Here is a 17965-nt window from a genome sequence, read left to right as displayed (position 1 = left end):
TTGGCTATGAGTAAACAGGGTCATTTTTGTTGCTAAATCACTTTTAAACACCAAGATTAGACAACTAATGTGTCCTCAGTTTTCTAGACAAAAAAAAAGGATACGTGTGATATGGTGCACATCTTACCAGAGTCATCACTCCCATGCGCTCCATGTCCCGTGCCGGGCTTCTAGGGTCCAGTTTAGGGGTGGAGTGGCCGCTGGGTGGGGAAGAGGAGGCCAGGGAGGAGGCTGTGGCTGAGGCAGTGATGGAGGCTCCATGGTGGTGCATACGGGCCAGGTTAAGGCCTTCCAGGCTGACGCTGGCCACCCGGTTCTCAATCTCCTCCGCTCGCAGCTCCGTTGACTCCTTCTCCTCCTGGATCAGCCTGAACCAAGAACGATTTGGAGCGCATTTATTGTGCTGTAAATGTTCTGGAGCAGAACTTAAAGCAGTTTAACTGGTAATAACAGCCCCTGTTGTGGTAAATTGTGCACATTTAGAGGGCTCAATGCCAAGAGAGCGAGATTGTTCCAGAATTTACTGTTACGTTCTGGTCTTCAGGGTGTGCTTCGGAAAAAATCTGCACAAAAGCCCCGGAATACCTTCAGACTGAAGCGAACTAATTAAGGGCTAAACGTAAGGTAATCCATTTGAAGTATATCCAGGATCTAATTCTGTAATTAGCTGAGAGGAAAACTCAGAGGATTCATGATCATTACATTCAGTCAGACTAAAATGAAGTGGCTGCAGAAGGAATGCTGATCCGTTTCTGTTGGGGTGAATGCAAATCAGCAACAAGCTTATTGACACTCCTTGAAATAAAGTGAAGTTGTGCTTCAGGTGATGAATACTGATCAGCACATTTTTATTACAGCACCAGGAGCTAAGAGGCGTGTTGTTCTGGTGTTGTTTCGAGGGATAGAACAAAAAATTATTAGCTACATGCAAATGTAAAAAGTGTAATGGAGCAGAGTTTCAGCATAACTGTTGTACCGTATCTCCTTGTTGATGGCGTCCAGCTGCTCTTGGAGCATCATGGCCAGAGTTTGTGCATCGGAGTGGCCGCTGGGGGAGAGAAGGTCCATGGAGCTGAACAGCGTCTCCCTGTCGTCGTCGTCGATGTCCGACATCTCGGTGTCGCTCTCGAAGTGGGGGCCTCCCAGAACGCCGAGCTGCTGCGAGCGCCATTCGTGCTCGCCAAGCGATTTGGCCTGGGCATGGAAACAAAATCATTTCTAAAAATAAAAACATTTTCTTGGGAAAAGGTTAAGTGAGTTCAGCTTAAAATGATTCACACCACTGGCAGCTTCAAGTTTATTTTCTTCAAGGAATAAGGTTTTTGATATTAAATGAGAGACAAATTGTCAATTTGCCAGAAAAATGAATAAACGCATAAAGGTATAATATTAAATATTTAGAAATTTGTAAGAAAAATATCAAATTTTATCAGAAAAATCTCTCTACTAAGAAATGTCTGATTTAATAATGTCAGAGAATCTTAGTTGTTCTGTGTTTTCCTTCTAGTTCTAGACAGAATATCCAAGTTTTTTCTTAGGATTATGTAAAATTGAGTTTACTCTTCCATGGAAATATATTTTTTTCTTTCCCCTACAAAGACCCTGATGTTCTGTCTCAAATGAACCTAAAGCAAAGCGCTGCAGGTGAACTGCAGTGAATGCGTCTCACCTTTGTTTCCCGTAGACCCACTCGCCCCCTTCTCGGCCGGCGGATGACTTTGGCTGAGCGGTAATGGTCCGACTGGGTTTCCGCCAGAGATCCCAACGAGAAGCGAAGCTCAGCCGATGCGTCGAGATGAGACCTAAAACGCACATTTAATAAATCAAGCATCAACTTCTCTGCGTTGTTCCCCTAAAACCAAACCAACTTGTGTTTAAGGTGAATCACGTCTGGACTTGTTTTCTGTCTTTAGACCAATCACTAAAGTGGTGAGTTGGAAAATGAAGGATGAGAGACGGAAAATGTTCAGCTAAGCAGGCAGCAAACCAATCACAGCCTCCCTCAAGCAGAATGAATGTTCACGGTTTGTGCCTTTAAATCGTCTATGGCCCAGATTAGCATTGCTGATGTAAACACACCAGTGCTCTAATATTTAAAGTTCATGGTGCATAAAAGACATATCTGCAGAAATACCAGAAAATCCGTGAAAGCAGCATTTCCAACTGTGGTGTAACAGAGCGAATGAGATGCTTCCAGTAAACAGAAATAATTTAATATCTTCACACTTTAACTGCAGATTTAGCCTATTATTGCATTTTACAATAAACATCTTGTACAAACTGTGACGAAATGCTCCTTCTGCATGTTTTCTTACAATAGTCAACGGCAGCGACATATTTTAATACGTGCCTAAACCAAAGATATCAGAATTTGCATTTTCAGCCACAACATGCATCACATGTGCATGTTTCACTGTAAGAGAAATGACAGGACAGCGTGTGTGTAGCAGGCCCAACACACAGGGACTCAAACCAGCAACCTACCGAGACAGTGTGGGTTCTGTGAGGGAGCCTGCCCTCAGTCTGTACTGGTCGAGCTCCGATCTCAGCTTCTCGATCTCCTCTGCCAGCTGAGACTGGACAAAGCAAATCATCATCATCATCAATGAGCTACAATGTTTTTTAGGAACAATAGAAAACTACGTTAAATTCCTAGTCAAACATCCGAACATAAAAACTAAAGTCTACAACTCAAAAGTCTTACAAAACAACTTTCTATTTCATTGTTCAAATCCAGACAACATACTTTTTCATGTATAGACTCTTCATACTGTTTTCTGTATCCATCCGAGTCCTGGATCAACATGTTCTGCAAAGATGAGAACAAACGGCAACATTCAGTCACTGAGAACCGACATGACTGAGTCTCCGCTCTGCTGCCCTCCGTCTGCAGACCTTCTCCTCCAGAGCTGCCATTCGCTCCTTCAGGTGAAGCTGGAGCCGCTCGTTGGACTCGGTGAGGAGTCGATCCACCGTGTCCGAAAGTCGCTTGTTGTGCTCTTCGTTCATCTTTTCTCTTTGTCGTGCCTAGACGGTAAAACGCAGCAAGGACCAAACTGAGCTGAGTCACTTGTAAATGTCAGAATATGGTGCTAAAAATTTAACTGTGATTGTTTTTGTAAGAGTTTCATTGTTCTGGCCTCTTCTAACTAATATTATATATTTATGTCATGTGGAAAACTTACAGAACGGTTGCAGTTTGCTGGCATGTTTCACTTAGTGGGGGATAAAGGAAGAGTAAATGAACTAATCATGCAACTTCATTCTTCAACTACTTATAAACCCAGTAAAAAAAAATCTGCTGCAAAATTTTGGAAATATTCACTTTTCATCTTCTTTAAACCTTTTTATGATTTTTCATGTGCTCTTCTAGGAGTAAAAAAAATGTATGTCTTTATACTTTTGATGTGAAGATTGTATTTTAAATAAAAATCATTTTACATTCAAGTTCCATGGAAATGCTTGTTTTGTGCTCTTTTTTTATTTTTGTATCATTTGCTGATCTCTGTGTGTTTAATTTTCACTCCATGTCAATTATCTCTGAGCAGCAGGTGTGATGGAGACATTTAATCATCAAAACCATCTTTAAAAAGGTCAACTCATTAAAATACCCATTTTACGATTTTTAATAACCAAAAGAAAGGACAGCAACAATGACATCAGCCTTTAAAGTTTGATTAAAGCTAAATAAACTAATTCAACTTGTGTGATGTTCTGACCAAACTCTTTGTTTGCCTAATATTCTGTTTAGACCAACAAACCTTATTTTATGCAGATGTGGATAAATTTATAGGTATTCCATGAAGATTAATCCACTAAACAAAATTCGACCCAATTTATTTTTATTTATTAATTTGTTTTTGGAGAGTTGTATCTTGGCTTCACGAAGTCTCCATAGCAACCACTAGACATCGTCTACATAACAAGTGTCCTTTTCTATCCTATTGTCGTAACGATAACTCCAGAAAACTAAAAATTTGTTCTCATTTTTTGTTTCCTTTACTCGATAAATATGTTAAAAATTGGATTTTTCAGAATATTTTAAAGACATTTTTTACACATATGTACTATGAGTGAGAAAAAAGTGGACAGCACTCTATACATGCTCAGTTTTCACTTATTCAAATGGTGTTAAAAGGGACCAAAAGAGATCCATTTTAAACTGTCTGTATGATGCAGCAAAATGTGACAGCGTAACAGAAATGCTGTGAAGATTTTAATCCTAAAATAAACTTGACATGGCTGGATGATTTGTGAGCACTATTCCTTCAGCAGAGCGTGTGAACCACACATTTGGTCAGGCTTCAGTGGTGATAAATCCCAAAAATGTGTCATCGGTTGTTGTCACATCAAACTGGCTGCCTGGTTAATGTTGCCTGGCACGACTCCTCCGCAGTGACTCACCCTGAGCAGCTCCTGGTTTTTCTCCTCCAACTGGCACTCCAAGTGCCTCATTCGCTCCTCGATGCTCCCGTGACGCTCCTCTGCCTACAGATGGATTAAAACATAGAGGGGACAGAAAGAAGCGCCACAATGATGTGCCTGTTTGAGAGCAGAAAGGGCAGCAGGAAAAAGAAAAAAAAAGAAGAAGCAGAGACGGATACAGAAGCAAAGCCCTGAACCAGAAAGTGAGAAACGGGTGTAGTTTAGAAAGCTTCACTAGGAAGAGCAATCTGAGAGGAAGAGTGAAAGGGGAAAAGATCACAACCACAATGAAAAGGAGGAGAGCCTCTCCAGCGCAGCAAAGTAAGAGCTCCAGCTGGGCGTGCCATGCAGCTGTCCCACTGGTGGCCGAACAGCCAGAGCAGAATCCCAGTAACCGACCGCTACTAAACAATGTTCACTACAGGAGCTGGAGTTCCCCGTGGGTCTACCTTCCTAAGAATGGAGTTCATGTCTTCAAGCTTAGCTTCCATAATAAAGTGATAATCATCAGGGGAGGCGGAGGAGGAGCTGGAGTCGGACTATGCGGCCGAGGAAGAGGAGAAGGAATACGTTGAGATGTCATGGCGTGACACGCGGCGGCACAGGAACATCCAGAGGTCAGGGTGTCTGTGGGGATGTGCGTACCGGTTTGCATTCCTACCTTGGTGAGGGCGGCTATCCTCTGGGCAAGTTCTGCCTCCACCTCCGGCAGCGTCTCCGCCTTCCTCATGGTCTGCTGCAGCTTCTGCTCGGCCAGCTCCAGCCTCTCCTGCAGCTGCCGGTTCTTCTCCTCCATCTGGACACAAACAGCAACACCAGGATTCACATGAGCACCGCCGTTTGTTTCAGTCGGTGTTTATTAGCTGCGCATGCCGGGTCCTGGTCGATCCGTCGGGTCTGCACAGCCTCAACGAGGAATTTATTGTCCTTTGAAAATGTTCACATTTTGTCACGTTACAAACACAAATGATTAACGTCCTTTAAAAATTACAATTACAGCTCAATTGGAGATCATCTATATATTAATCTCCAAGGTTTGCCAGTAATTTTGAAGTTTCTGTAGGTCAGGACTTTGACTAGACCATTCAAACACATGAGCAGGATTTCATCTATTGTAAGAATTTCCACAATTTTAACCCCCAACTTGTCTGATGTGATACTTTTTTAAGCAATAAATAAACAAACATGTATCCGTCTTCTTTCACTTAACAGCTACTTTATTTTAGTTTATCACATAAATTGTAAAGTTTGTGGTTGTAATGCGACACATGAATACTTTGTCTAAAAAGAGTAATGTGAAACTCCAGATCTCAGCTCAAACAGTCAAATTTTAAGAGATTAAAAATCTGTTATTCAAAAAGTTGGTTTTCAATCGACACTGAAGCCGTTTTGTTTCCATTCGCTGTCCATCTAATCTATTTATTTCCATTAAGATCATCTGAATTTTCATAATGTTCTGGCCAACAAAAGGTGAAACAAAACAAACTTTAATCTCCCTTTTCTCTTCACCATCACCAGCACTGCATTGCTGCTAAAAAACAAAACAAAAAAAAAACATCCTTTGTTGGAAAAAAGCAGCAACTCTGCATTTGCCAATTACAGTTTCCAACTATCAGGTACTAACCACAGAAATGAAGCTCGGTGTTGCTGACTGACATATCTCCCTCATGTGTGTCGAGTGCTGAGCAGCGTTACTTTGCCTCGGACGGCAGCCTTTGCTTTCAGTGGCAGAAGCTTTGATCCCATAAGCATCAAGCCTGGCAGCTCAATATGCAATCATTTGACTGGAGTGGGCCAAGAATGTGTTGTTTCTGTGTCAGTGATATTTTCAGTTTTGAGGTCACACTGGGGAATCATGGCCATCTGCTTTTGGTTTGTAACTTGCTCCTGCGTGTATTTTTGGCCGTTTTGCTTGCCGTATCTTCTCACGGCTTCATCTTTCTGGAGCCACGGCCGAGTCTGCGTTCCATCAACACCTTATCTTCAGACATCAGTGGGTATCCTGAGCTTCATCTGCTGCCAACAGCACAAATGGACTCAATGCACAGCCTGTGATGGAGGGTGGCAGCAGGAGCTCAAAATACTAAAGCTTCATGGTACCTAAAGACAAAATGTCAGTAGTTCTGATGTCTAAAACGCTGTTTGAACCCAAAAACTACAAACCTAAAATATTAAAGTTTTCAGATGCTTTGTCATGATTAAATCTGATGTAGGTATTCTCAATAATTACATAACTAAATGTGATTAAAATGGAGTGAAGTAAAACTAATTTCAGCATACAGTTTGCACATTAACACCTAAAGGCAGAATAATGAGCAGTCAAGCATGCAGGAAACACTGGAAAGAGTGAGAGTCAGCTGGTCCAGTACTGTGCACTCACAGGTATAAAAAAAGCTATTTTTTGATGAGACCTCTGAAAAATTTTAATTATTGCAAACCAGCATTTCCAGCAAAAAGAGAAATTTTTTTTTTTCCCCCCATCCTTGTTTCATTAGGATGAAGAAACACAAAAGGGAATCCAAACCTCCATTTAGTATCGCCTGACTTGAAGTACTTCGACACTTAGATGATTTCTGACTTTGAAAACTTTGGATTACTTTTATCATTCTGTAGTGATCAGACCTGTTATCAGACACGCGCACTGCTCCAGATTGTCCAGCCTGAAGGGAGAATCTAACACACACAAAACCTCATAGTAAACTGGCTTCACAGTCTACCGCCATCTTTGAGTTATTAACCTTCAAGCCTCTTTTAGATCCTCAGCAGGTTTTACCTACCTGTCTAAGGAATGCTTCTTTGTTGGCCAACTCATTCTCCAGCTTGTCGTTGATGTCGTGCACAGACGTGGCTTCTCGCTGCGCGCTCAGGTAGCGTTTCTCCAGCGTGACGATGCGTTCCTCCATGTCCTCCTTCTGGCACATGACCTGCGCACAATTATCAGAACAGTCAAGATCCTGGTGTTTTTTTTTTTTTTACATCTGTGTTAAATCAGAACTTTAGTTGTTGCTTATGTTTTCTGGATGTATAGAATGCATTAAAATACACAACAAAATATACTTTTATAGAGTAAAATAAAAAAGGAGCACTTGTGCAGGGCTCTCTAAAGCTGCACAAAATGAGTTGGGAAACTACAAAAAGCAAAAACTGAGTTTTTGAGAGTTCTGCTTCACAGTGGCAGGACTACCACAAAAACTATGAGAGTTAATTTCCTGCAGAAAGAACTGCAGGAGACAAAAAGCAACAAGAAATAGTCATCCTGCAAGGGTGGATAGATACTGCAGCTCTCAGAGACGACAGATAACGGTGATAACAAGCCGTCTTTCCAATAAGACTGCAATAAATGCCTCAGCCTGCATTGTTAGCAATCAATAGTAATTTCAGGCGTGGTTCAAAGGGGTATCAGCCTATATACATAGGCACAGTGAACAAGTACGCAGCTGTGCTATTGTGCTGTCGGCTATTGGAGAATTATTTTCTTCATTTTCTTTGCTGTATCTTGCAGTGTGCTAAATATTTACCAGCCAGCATTTAACATGTTAGAAATGTAGACATTTTAAGGAGGTATGCAGATATTTAGAGATTGAGATTAAAACCAGATGAATACATAAACTTTCTCATTGTCAAAATGGCCAAACTTGCTTATGTTTGCTAAATACCATCTGAGAAAATTATTGTGAAGCATTTTAGCATAGATGTGCACATTCAAAGTGGCTTTAAACCATTTGGAAAAGGTTTTATGATGGACTTATGGCTTATAAAGCAACATCTGCAACATTTAAGCACCTTAAAATGCTACATCAGATCAGTCCATGAGGAATAGGCCACGTTTTCAGCAAACTACGTATTCCAATAAATTTTAAAACTGTGCTAACAGAGAGAAACTTTAGTTTGACGTAATTTCAAATAGTGAGAAAAAAACGTCATTTATTCAGGGCATGGATACATTGGATTTGAAATGCCAGCTTTTTCACACCACTGCAAGGATTCTCTCATGTCTTTTTCCTCCCCAACTTAGAAATATGCACGTTTCCCTCTCTTCTCTGCGCACATACAGCGCGTACAAGTGAATGTGTATGAGCTTTTACTTCTTTGATGTCTCTCTGGTACTTGTTGTTCATCTCCTCTGACTTGATGAGGTCTTTGCGGGCCGTCTCCAGCTCCTGCTCCACCTCGGACACCCTGGAGGACAGAGAGGACATGCGCTCCTTCATCTGGGCCAGCTCGTAGTTCTGCTTCTCCAGCAGATCCTGCAGCTCCACCACCTGGCTCGCCTCGCGGGCCGACTCCAGAGAGCCGTTCGACAGACGCTGGGAGGGAGACACAACATGTGCGAGGTCAACATAGGAAAGAAAAGCCTCCCTTAGAAACCATAACTGACATTTTTCAACCCATTTTTCAATCTCTTTTTTATTTTAGGTGTTTTAGTGCATAGCCGCAAAGCATGCAGTCTTTACCAAGTTTAGTTAGCTTACAAAGTAAAGTCAAATTTTAGAGACTGCATCTTCAGATAAAGGTGATATTGGTTAAAAACTAGCAGAAAGTGTATAAAATTCCCCATCCGTTGGCTGAAAAGTCTATATATGTGTCTATCTCTCATGAAAGTTTATTTTTACCTCATAGCAATAAAGATTTGGTAGACAAAATAAAGAATAGGAGTGAGAACAGAAAACAAAAGCATCAACGATTCCTAAAACAAAAAGAAAGCGTGACCTTTCCTGCCCTTGACCTCCTCCTACCTGCCACATTGAGGCCACAGCCATGTATATTTTACACCACAGGACAGGCCGTCACTCCCAGCTAATGGTGTTTGCAGCAGCGTCTCTGTCAGTCCTTGTGACTGCAGCGACGCTGAATGACTAAACCTCTCCATCACCGCAAGGTTAAAACTTTGCCTTCGTCGCATCACATGAGGAGCACGCAGCCAAACATTAACATGCAGAAAACAGCCTGTGTTTATATTCCTTTATTTTATCTCAACAGAACAGAGCAGATGATAACCGTCTTCTCATTACCTCTCGCCTCAGCGTGCGCGCTTTTCATCTCTCTACTCTCCACACCCGCCTATTCTCCTCCCCCCAAGCTGCAGCCTGCAGAGGACCAGCAGAGTAACAGCCTTTCCATTGATCTAACCAACTATCCAGCTGCCTCTGTCTGCATGGAAATATTTTTTTAGCATCAGATACGAGGTTTGAAGTTCTGACGATGCCGATATAAAACAAAATCGGAGCGGCGTAGTGGAACAAGGTGCAGTTCCATGAGTTTTGAAGATTTTATTCCAAATTGACGGTACAGTCAGTAAAGGAGGGTGGATTTCATTGACCAAGATGTCAAATGAAGTCATGTTACAGCTCGGAAACGGCCTAAATTTAGTTCTTAGTACTCCTGATGAATGCAATAGTTTCCATCGACTGCTTGGTGCACAAAGAAGTTCCTGTCAGCTGCTTGAAGCAAGATGACCAGCCTGTCTTAAGAGAAAGACAAATTTGGCTCCTAAGGAAATACATTAGCATGTCATTGTTGGATTTTGAAATCATCTTTATTCCCTTTAAATAAATGTCTCACAGTACTGTTTATTTTCATTTACAGCCAGAAACCTGAGCTCCGGTGACGCTCACCTTGCCGTGAAGCTTTTGATGCGCTTCGCTGCCCTCCAGTAGGTCATCGCCTCCTTCACCGGACGCGACTTTCCTCTGAAGGTGAGCGTTTTGCTCTCGTAAGGCCACAATCTGTACGATCGTAAACACAGGTATACATTTAAAATATTCATTAATCGTGGAGCCAATGTTGGACAATGTTTAAAATGACGCGACAGACAGAAAAATAAAGCTAGAAGTCTCGTAAAATCACAGTAGCTATGACCTTAAGCAACTAAAATCAGCACATCACCATGGATATGACCAGTAATAATGTTTACAGCTAGCTTTACAGTGACAAGATCTTCTGTAGCTACAAAGTGCTTCTTTATCTTTCAAACTAAATACTTTAAAATTACCTCCAAACACAAACTGAATGCATCTCCTCGGATCTCTAAAAGCAGAGCTGAAGTAAATACCCGAGTCCAGAGTCCTCTGCATTAGCATTTACTTTAGATCAGCTTTTTAAAAGCGTTTTTCCTTGTGATTTTATTTAATTCTCCTTCTAACAGCAATGCAAGGCCACAGATTGGAAGACAGTCTTTTCAAGGTAAACAGAAAAACCTCCTTTCAGGGAGGAGGAGTCGAATTAGTGCTGAAATTGAACACAGCTGGATTTCCTGGCTCATTACTACATGCGTCTGTACTGAAGTCAAAGTCTGAGGAGCTTCTGCTGCATTTTATCTTTTAATATCCTTCGTTAAACAGCAAGCAATATTTCTATGGTTTACACAGGAGAGGAATTTCTTCAGTTTCTTTTATTGAACTTTAAAAAATGAAAACTTCAGCAGTGAGAAGGCAGAGACTGCTGGCAGGAAAACTTTAAGAGAATGAAGAAAGAAAAAGATGGGAGCAGCAAAAAAAATCACTGAAAGAAAGGAAGGATAAAATATTAAAGGAAATATTCAAAGGAATAAGAGAAAGAAAGATGATTAGAGAAGGGAAGAAATGATGGAAAGATCAAAGTGATTTGCCGTGTTGCATAAGTTGTCTGTTTCTCTGATCATTTGCTGCTTGTGCTTCCTGCTCTGCTTTAACCCTCAGCATCCTCCTTACAGCAAAGGTCACAGAAGCACTTCAGCTACAAAAGGCTCACATTATTTAACTATAATCCCTCTGCAAGCAAAGAAGCAGCTCCAACAACAATCCGGTAGACTAACCCTAACCATGCAGGGAGGATGTTAAAGCTCCATCAGACTCTCGGTTCTCAGAAGCTTTCAGCGGGCTTTGACCTGAACTCTGCTTTCTCTGGTTTTTCTTTGGGGATTTCCCAGGATCGCTAATGTTTCGCTTTAAACACGTCATCCTGCGTGAAAGCACAGTGATCGTTTAGAGAAACAAGGTCATGTTTTGCGTGATATATTTTTTGCTTTAGAGGATAATCAATGACACAAACGGCAACAGAATTGTTTGCACGATCCAGACAGCGACTTCTGCCACTAAATAAGTCTGTGAAACGACGAGGGTTAAAACACTACAGAGCATTTCTGTTCATTAATTTTAATGAGGTCAGAGCCGCGTCTCTGGATGTTTCCTCGACTATCCTGAGATCGTCTGCAGTTTCTCCACCTCAGAGATCAAACACCAACGCCACCCCTGACATGAAAGCCCAACAAATAATGAATGGAGTGCCGTGCATGCATCTCCAGCTCAGAAATTACACAGACGACAAGTTCAGATGGACAGGCTGCTGCCCTTCAGTTCTTCTTGATCCGTCTCCTCTACAAAATAGCAAGAACGAAAGAAAGGGACAATGTGATGTTCCTCGTCTGTTTTTACAACAATTTCATGTTATGAGAAATGTCCGAAGTAGAGTGACGAAGGAGAAATTGAATTACTAGAAGGAGTGAAGGGTGATTTTGATTTTCTGCAAAGCAATTTACTGAATTGAAGAAGATTGAATCCATCCAGTAGCATGGAGGTTCGGTGCAGTCTACTTAAAATACAATCAGTCACAAATGGGGAAAAAATAACTCCAATTTCTTTCCTCATACAAAAACATTTTCCTTGAAGTCAAAATAAAGCCGTTTCTGCTCCGATTTCCTGCGCTATATTTGGGTTTATTTTAAAGGTAGCACAGTGGAAATAAATCTGATTGCATGTATGGATGTGCACTAAATATTCCAACATCAAACTTGGATTTCACATATAATACGACTGTTTTGATAAACGGCTGTCTTGTTTTCAACAGCAGGTTGTGAAAATGAAGGCTAAATATTCAGATATTCAACCATTTCCATATTCAGATGGTATTTGTGCTTGCAGTGCTCATCTCTAATCAGATCTCCCCATGTAAGTGGGACTAACCGGATTATACGACTTCAAACGTGTTGAATCTTCTGCAGGATCTGGTTTCATGTTGAGGTTAAAATACTGTTGTTTTTTATTGTTTCCCAAGCAGTGTTACCTACTGCTTAGATTTATTATCAATCAATGGTTTTTCAATGCCTCATCATGTTAAAAAGGAGACCAGAAAATGTGCAGGTCTGACGCAGATGACCCAGACAAATAAACTTGTTACTGGAAATGCCACAAAATAATGCATTCATTTTTCCTAAAATGCCAGGTTTTTTATCCGTAAGAAACTTTAAAGATGAAACCGAATGTTTTTGGATTTTTTTTTTTATTATGAAAGTCCAAAATAAGATATCGATATTAACATAAAATTTGAGGGCATCTGTCCACTCAGAAAAAACTATTAAAAAACAGGCTTTGGGAAAGTACTGCACAATATTTTTCCTTAAAAATACTAAAACATGCTTTGCAGGAGTCAGACCTGTACAGCATTAAAGAAAACTTACTAGCTTTGCAACAACATTTTAAATAAAGTCTCAGCTCTGTGAGCAGAAGACAATGTCCGCCTTCATTTGGTCAACTAAGAACAACGAGAATCCTAGAAAGAATACTGGCATTGTGTCACTTTAACAAACAAAAACAATTCTAAACATGTTGTGTAACTTTTCAACTGTTAAACTCATTTCCTTAATTGAGTATTTAAATATATTCCAACACATCCAGTATAACATTTGATTTGATAGAAGCAAACTAGAATCCCTTGCGGTAATCAGTGTGTGGCCACTTGAGCACCTGTGACTGCACAAGGTCAAAGGTTGCAGATTTCATCAGTGTTGTGAAAATGCCTGCAGGGAAATGGGACTCGTACAAGACCTTCCATCCAAAATCAATTACCAGCTTGCTTGCTCACGCCTCCCTGGAGCCCCTGAAGTGAGACGTTTCTATTCAGCAACGGCAGTTTGAGCGTCTGTCTGCCGCCTGTAGGCCCGATCGCTCATCTGCCCACAGCTGGCGCGCGTTGTTAACCGTATATAAGGGGGAAGCTCGCGGATGTACTGCAGAGGCTTTCTAACCTTGGCTCAGTGGTGTGAGAATTTCTAACGGCGCTACATTTCCTACCGCCGTGTCTGACGGTGCCTCAAATGCGCCGTTAAAATCAAGTTTCTTCTAGGAGAGAATAAGAAAAAAGAAAAACTTTAAAAACGACAGGCTTGTCAAATTACTCTCACTTCTCCAGAAAATGATCTTTGATTTTGCAGCCAAATAGCCCACACCATCTCCTCTGAAACACTGTTCATTTCAGCTAAGATTGTGGTCTCCATACTTTTTCAGCTTTCGCTAAAGACGCACCTGCACACTCATTAGCACACATCTCTTTGGCCACAGTCGGCATCGACATTCGTTGCCTTTTTTTCGTTTATATTCTCATCTTTGCGCCTTCCAACCAAATCCCTGTCAGGATGTGACGACCACAAAAAGTCCAAGTGTGGTGACTGGTGACGGACTGGGAAGCGGCTGCTGGTGTGGAACATGAAGCAACTTTGATCTGAAAACAGCGAGTGTTCTTCTGCAGGTTCTGAGTTTTAGTGAAAAAAAACATAATTTATAGCAGGATATACATTGCTGTAAAAATGTGTGAGGAGTTTGTGCTCAAATAAACCTCTGAGAACCTCACAAAACACAGTTATGGTGAAATGAAATGCTTTCTGCAACTGGCTGCACTGGGTTTTATTGTAGAGGTTTTATTGTGTTTTGCAGCTTTTTGAATTGTCAAATCAAATGAAAACTTTTCCTGTCCACTTCACAGATACTTGCGTTTGTCTTTCACCTGAAATCCCAGTGATGCATTGACTTGTAACTTGACAAAATGTAGAAATTTCTATTTCTAGGATTTGTTGTACTAGAGAAAATCAACGTAAATACACTGGCCTGGGGCTCATTATCCAGTCAAACATTCAGCAAATCAGTGAACGTGTATTTAAGTAAGTATGTTTAAATATTAGCACAGCTGTTATTTCATATAAGCTCACAGTTTGTTACCTCCTGATTGGCTGCTGTGAGCTCCTCCTCCAAGGCAGAGACTCTCTCCAGTGACACTCGGAGTCTCTCTCTGACCTGAAAATATGAAAAGAGAAAACAATATTTACATCATTGTTCATTTAAATCTAACACGGCAGGAGATAAATCATTCTTTTCTCTGCTTATGGCTGTACAATAACACAAAAGGAACCCTGATTGAGTCCAAAAGTAATTTTTCTTTCAATATATCTCCCACCTTCTTGTTCTTATCTTTTCAACAATCTCAGAGGAGTTAACCCTGAATTAAAAACTTTTGAGTTGAGAATATGCCCAGTACCCCAAGACAATTTCACCACCCAAATCATCAGGCCTTAACAGATGAGAGCATTTAGGGGTCAGGCTGAAAGCTGGCCTCCCTGTGGATCACAAAGGGGGGAACAGAGGGTAAAAGCAGCAACCTAACTATGGAAAACAAACAGTGCCAACAATGCTCAAGTCAGATAGTCTCATAGCATCGTTTTAAACAGTAAATCAACATATAAATTCTATTAAAATATATAAGGAACCCATATTGTTTCCCAGTATTCTGCATTCATTTACAAACATGCAAAAATATTTTTTTTTTCCTCCAACAGAAGTGAAAATAATACACAGCTGGTGGCAGATATACCTTCTCATCGAGTGCTTTGTGGTGTTCAAATAGGGACTTAAGTGCTTTGAGGACTTCAACCTCACTGGAGACCCCTGAGGGGGACTGAGCTTGCCGCTTGACCACCGTCATTCGGAGTGACCGCTCGTGTCTGGACACCAGGCATTCCAGATGTTCCAGAAGTAACTGGGAAAATCACAAGCACAGATTATTTGTTAAAAGGAGGGAAAAGCTTCAAACAGCTGCTGAACAGATGCAGACTCATCCCTGAGCGAGTCTTTGAGCACTAACTGCATTAAAAAGTAAACCTTAAGATACTTTCGAGCTTCACCCCTTTCTTTATGAAAGTGTTACATTAATACCGCTCTTTGTTGTAGATTTGTGTAGTGAATATAGCATAAAAACAAAAATGCAAAAGGTGCACAGCGACTGATTCAAGATTGTCGAAAGTAAAAGACAGTAATTGCATTTAACCATAAACCCAGAAGTCTCAGTGGTGAACTTTTCATAATTAGCACATCAAGAATATTTTAAATATTTCCAATTTGACATTAGTTTCTACTGTGGCTAAGAGAGGAAACTTTTATTGCAAAGGAAAGCAGTTTTGAATTCACATGGGGATGGACTGTCTGCAGCACCATATGCTGCAGAAACCAACTTGCTTTTCCACTAAACTATTGAAATAAATGCTCTGGAAGTAGTATGCATTCAATTATAGTTTTAAAAAAATGCAACCAATTATATTTTACCATTAGAAAAAAATTCAAGTAGTCATTCTCATGTTTGTGAGAAACATAACCATCTAAAAACAAATTTAAACCACCTCTCTATCTGAATCATCTCTGTCAGAACTGGAGCAGCAGTCGTCATGTACTCCGTATTCCTGCTACGTCAACAGAGCAAACACAGTCATGAAGTGTTTACACTGAGCTCCTTCCAGAATTAGAACACACTCTAATCCTGTTTGCTAGATTTTTTTTTCCAACCTTTGCTTTATTATTTATTGGACACGCTTCATGTCTCCAGACCCGTTCGAGTCCAGCTGTATGTGCATGGCATTCGATTGGGACACTTATCCCCAGCAGTCAATAAAGTTTACATGTCCCCACACTGCAGCGCCCTCAGTCCACTGCCTGTCTGCACATGCTTTTCAAAACTTAATTATGAAATGTAAAACACCTTCAGTGACAAAACCAAGTTTAATTAGAGCTTGCTTAGAAAATCCCTCTTTAGAGAGTTAGAGGCGATAATTAAGCGAGTGTGAAAATGACGTTTTCTGTTGCTTTGCACCTGTTTTCATGATTTCTCAGTGAGCTGTGCTAAAATAGTCCTTTAGCAGAACAAAAAAAAAGTGAAAACTAAATCAGTGCAGAAAAGTAAACCGATCTCATCTGGCAGCAGCAGACTGTGCTTACAGCTTTTAAGATGAGAATGTTTTTTTAAAAGTGAACATGCACAACTTTTTGCCTCCCCAAACATTTACAAGTTGGTTCAATTTCCCATGAGAGTATTTGAGCCGGAGCACTCTGCATATCATCACCACTTCATCCTACTGCGGAGCACTCACATGTGGAGGAAGAGGAAAACTCCCAGGCAAAATGTCAAGAACTACTGACAGCATAGATGCTTGGTTCAGTACTTTTGCAGACTTACTTCCATTTCTGTTCATCAGAATATGCAGTCAGCCTCCAGGGGCCTTTTTTCTCAAGATCATATTCAAAATACTGGAGCTCTAAGTGAAACATTATAAATATCAGGAATGTGGGAAAAATCTGTGCATAATTTAGTCTTTCTTCTGGTTACCCGTCACAAAGGGTGTCCCTCAAAGCTGTGTATTAGGAATACCACGTTTTCACAACTCATATTAATAATTTCGGTCCAGTTGTTAACAATTCATTCCTCCATCTCTGTGCTAAAGATATTTGTTTGTCATGGAAATGCAGTTCTGTTGGTTGGATTTGACACAATTCATTCACAATTTTAACATCAGAAATAAAACAAGTCTATATCGTTTCACTCCCCTGCTGCTAGTTTGAAAGGATCCCAACTTCATTTGTATCTTCTGTAAATACAAAGATACTGGGAGTGGTAAGATGACATTTATTAAACTCTGTGGTCATATCTTTATTTCCTTTTCTTGCTTTCATTCCGAGCTTCTGAAAGCAGACCAAGCCACCTGGACAAATTCAAACTGCACCAATCAGAAAGAAAAAAGCATAAAGAAGAAAATTTGCTTCGTCAGAACAAAAAACAAAACCCAGCTTCATTGTTAACAACAAAACTAATGGGAGAAAACCAAATTTATGCAGATTCACTGCTTCTGTCTGATGCAGCACAGTGTAAGTTTGATGTAAGATTCAGGCTTTAGATACCCTGGTGTTGTTCCTCTCAGCTTTGAGCTCAGAGATCTCCTCCTCCTTCTCCAGCAGCTGCTCCCTGCAGGCGTTCAGCTCCTTGGTCAGAGCAGCAAACTCCTGCAGAACCACAGAGAAAAGGACGAGACGGGTCAGGATCAGAAGAAATCCACCAGTGAGCTGGAAATGACAGAATCGGTCATAAAGCAGATTTTTTTGTTTGAAATAGATTACGTGAAGATTAAACAATGAATTTGACTTTGAAAGTGAGGAAGTTTTGAATTTCCAGCTAACGTGTTTTCAGTCAACCACGGTATACAGGTATAAAGGTTGAAGCATTTGTCAAGGATTTACTTTAGAACGGCACACACACTGCAAGCCAACAGAAAAATGCAGCAGAACATTCTGCACGACAGCATGAGCAGTGACCGAGATGACTTAGAAGAACCCCAACAGAAAGAAACCCCACTGATCGTGTTTGCAGATGGAACCTCGTCTCTCTTCCTGCTGCTAATCTCCGTCAGAGTTGAGGAGGCAGCAGTTTAGCGAGAGACGCTTTTGCTAACAACTTCCTCCAGCTCCTCCGGAGA

The 17965-nt window shown here is 40.8% G+C and overlaps 1 protein-coding gene across 5 annotated transcripts in view; it reads right to left on the bottom strand.

The window, feature by feature from the left end:
- The window catches only part of ppfia2 (PTPRF interacting protein alpha 2), a 121928-nt gene that overhangs the window by 12939 nt on the left and 91024 nt on the right, over positions 1 to 17965 (bottom strand). For all 5 annotated transcript variants that reach the window (XM_015028875.1, XM_015028883.1, XM_015028870.1 and 2 more), the window contains 14 exons: positions 17394 to 17495; positions 15043 to 15207; positions 14394 to 14468; positions 10041 to 10151; positions 8511 to 8732; positions 7203 to 7349; positions 5087 to 5221; positions 4405 to 4488; positions 2896 to 3027; positions 2747 to 2809; positions 2485 to 2576; positions 1670 to 1802; positions 977 to 1194; positions 128 to 368 (listed from right to left, as the gene is read on the bottom strand). In XM_015028875.1, the coding sequence (XP_014884361.1) occupies positions 128 to 368; positions 977 to 1194; positions 1670 to 1802; positions 2485 to 2576; positions 2747 to 2809; positions 2896 to 3027; positions 4405 to 4488; positions 5087 to 5221; positions 7203 to 7349; positions 8511 to 8732; positions 10041 to 10151; positions 14394 to 14468; positions 15043 to 15207; positions 17394 to 17495 (1920 nt within the window). The remainder of the gene's footprint in view (positions 1 to 127; positions 369 to 976; positions 1195 to 1669; positions 1803 to 2484; positions 2577 to 2746; positions 2810 to 2895; positions 3028 to 4404; positions 4489 to 5086; positions 5222 to 7202; positions 7350 to 8510; positions 8733 to 10040; positions 10152 to 14393; positions 14469 to 15042; positions 15208 to 17393; positions 17496 to 17965) is intronic.

Source organism: Poecilia latipinna, unplaced genomic scaffold (genome assembly GCF_001443285.1).
Source record: "Poecilia latipinna isolate Pla-1442-1.1 unplaced genomic scaffold, P_latipinna-1.0 Scaffold9, whole genome shotgun sequence".
NCBI lineage: Eukaryota > Metazoa > Chordata > Actinopteri > Cyprinodontiformes > Poeciliidae > Poecilia > Poecilia latipinna.
This window is presented reverse-complemented; position numbering and strand designations above follow the sequence as displayed.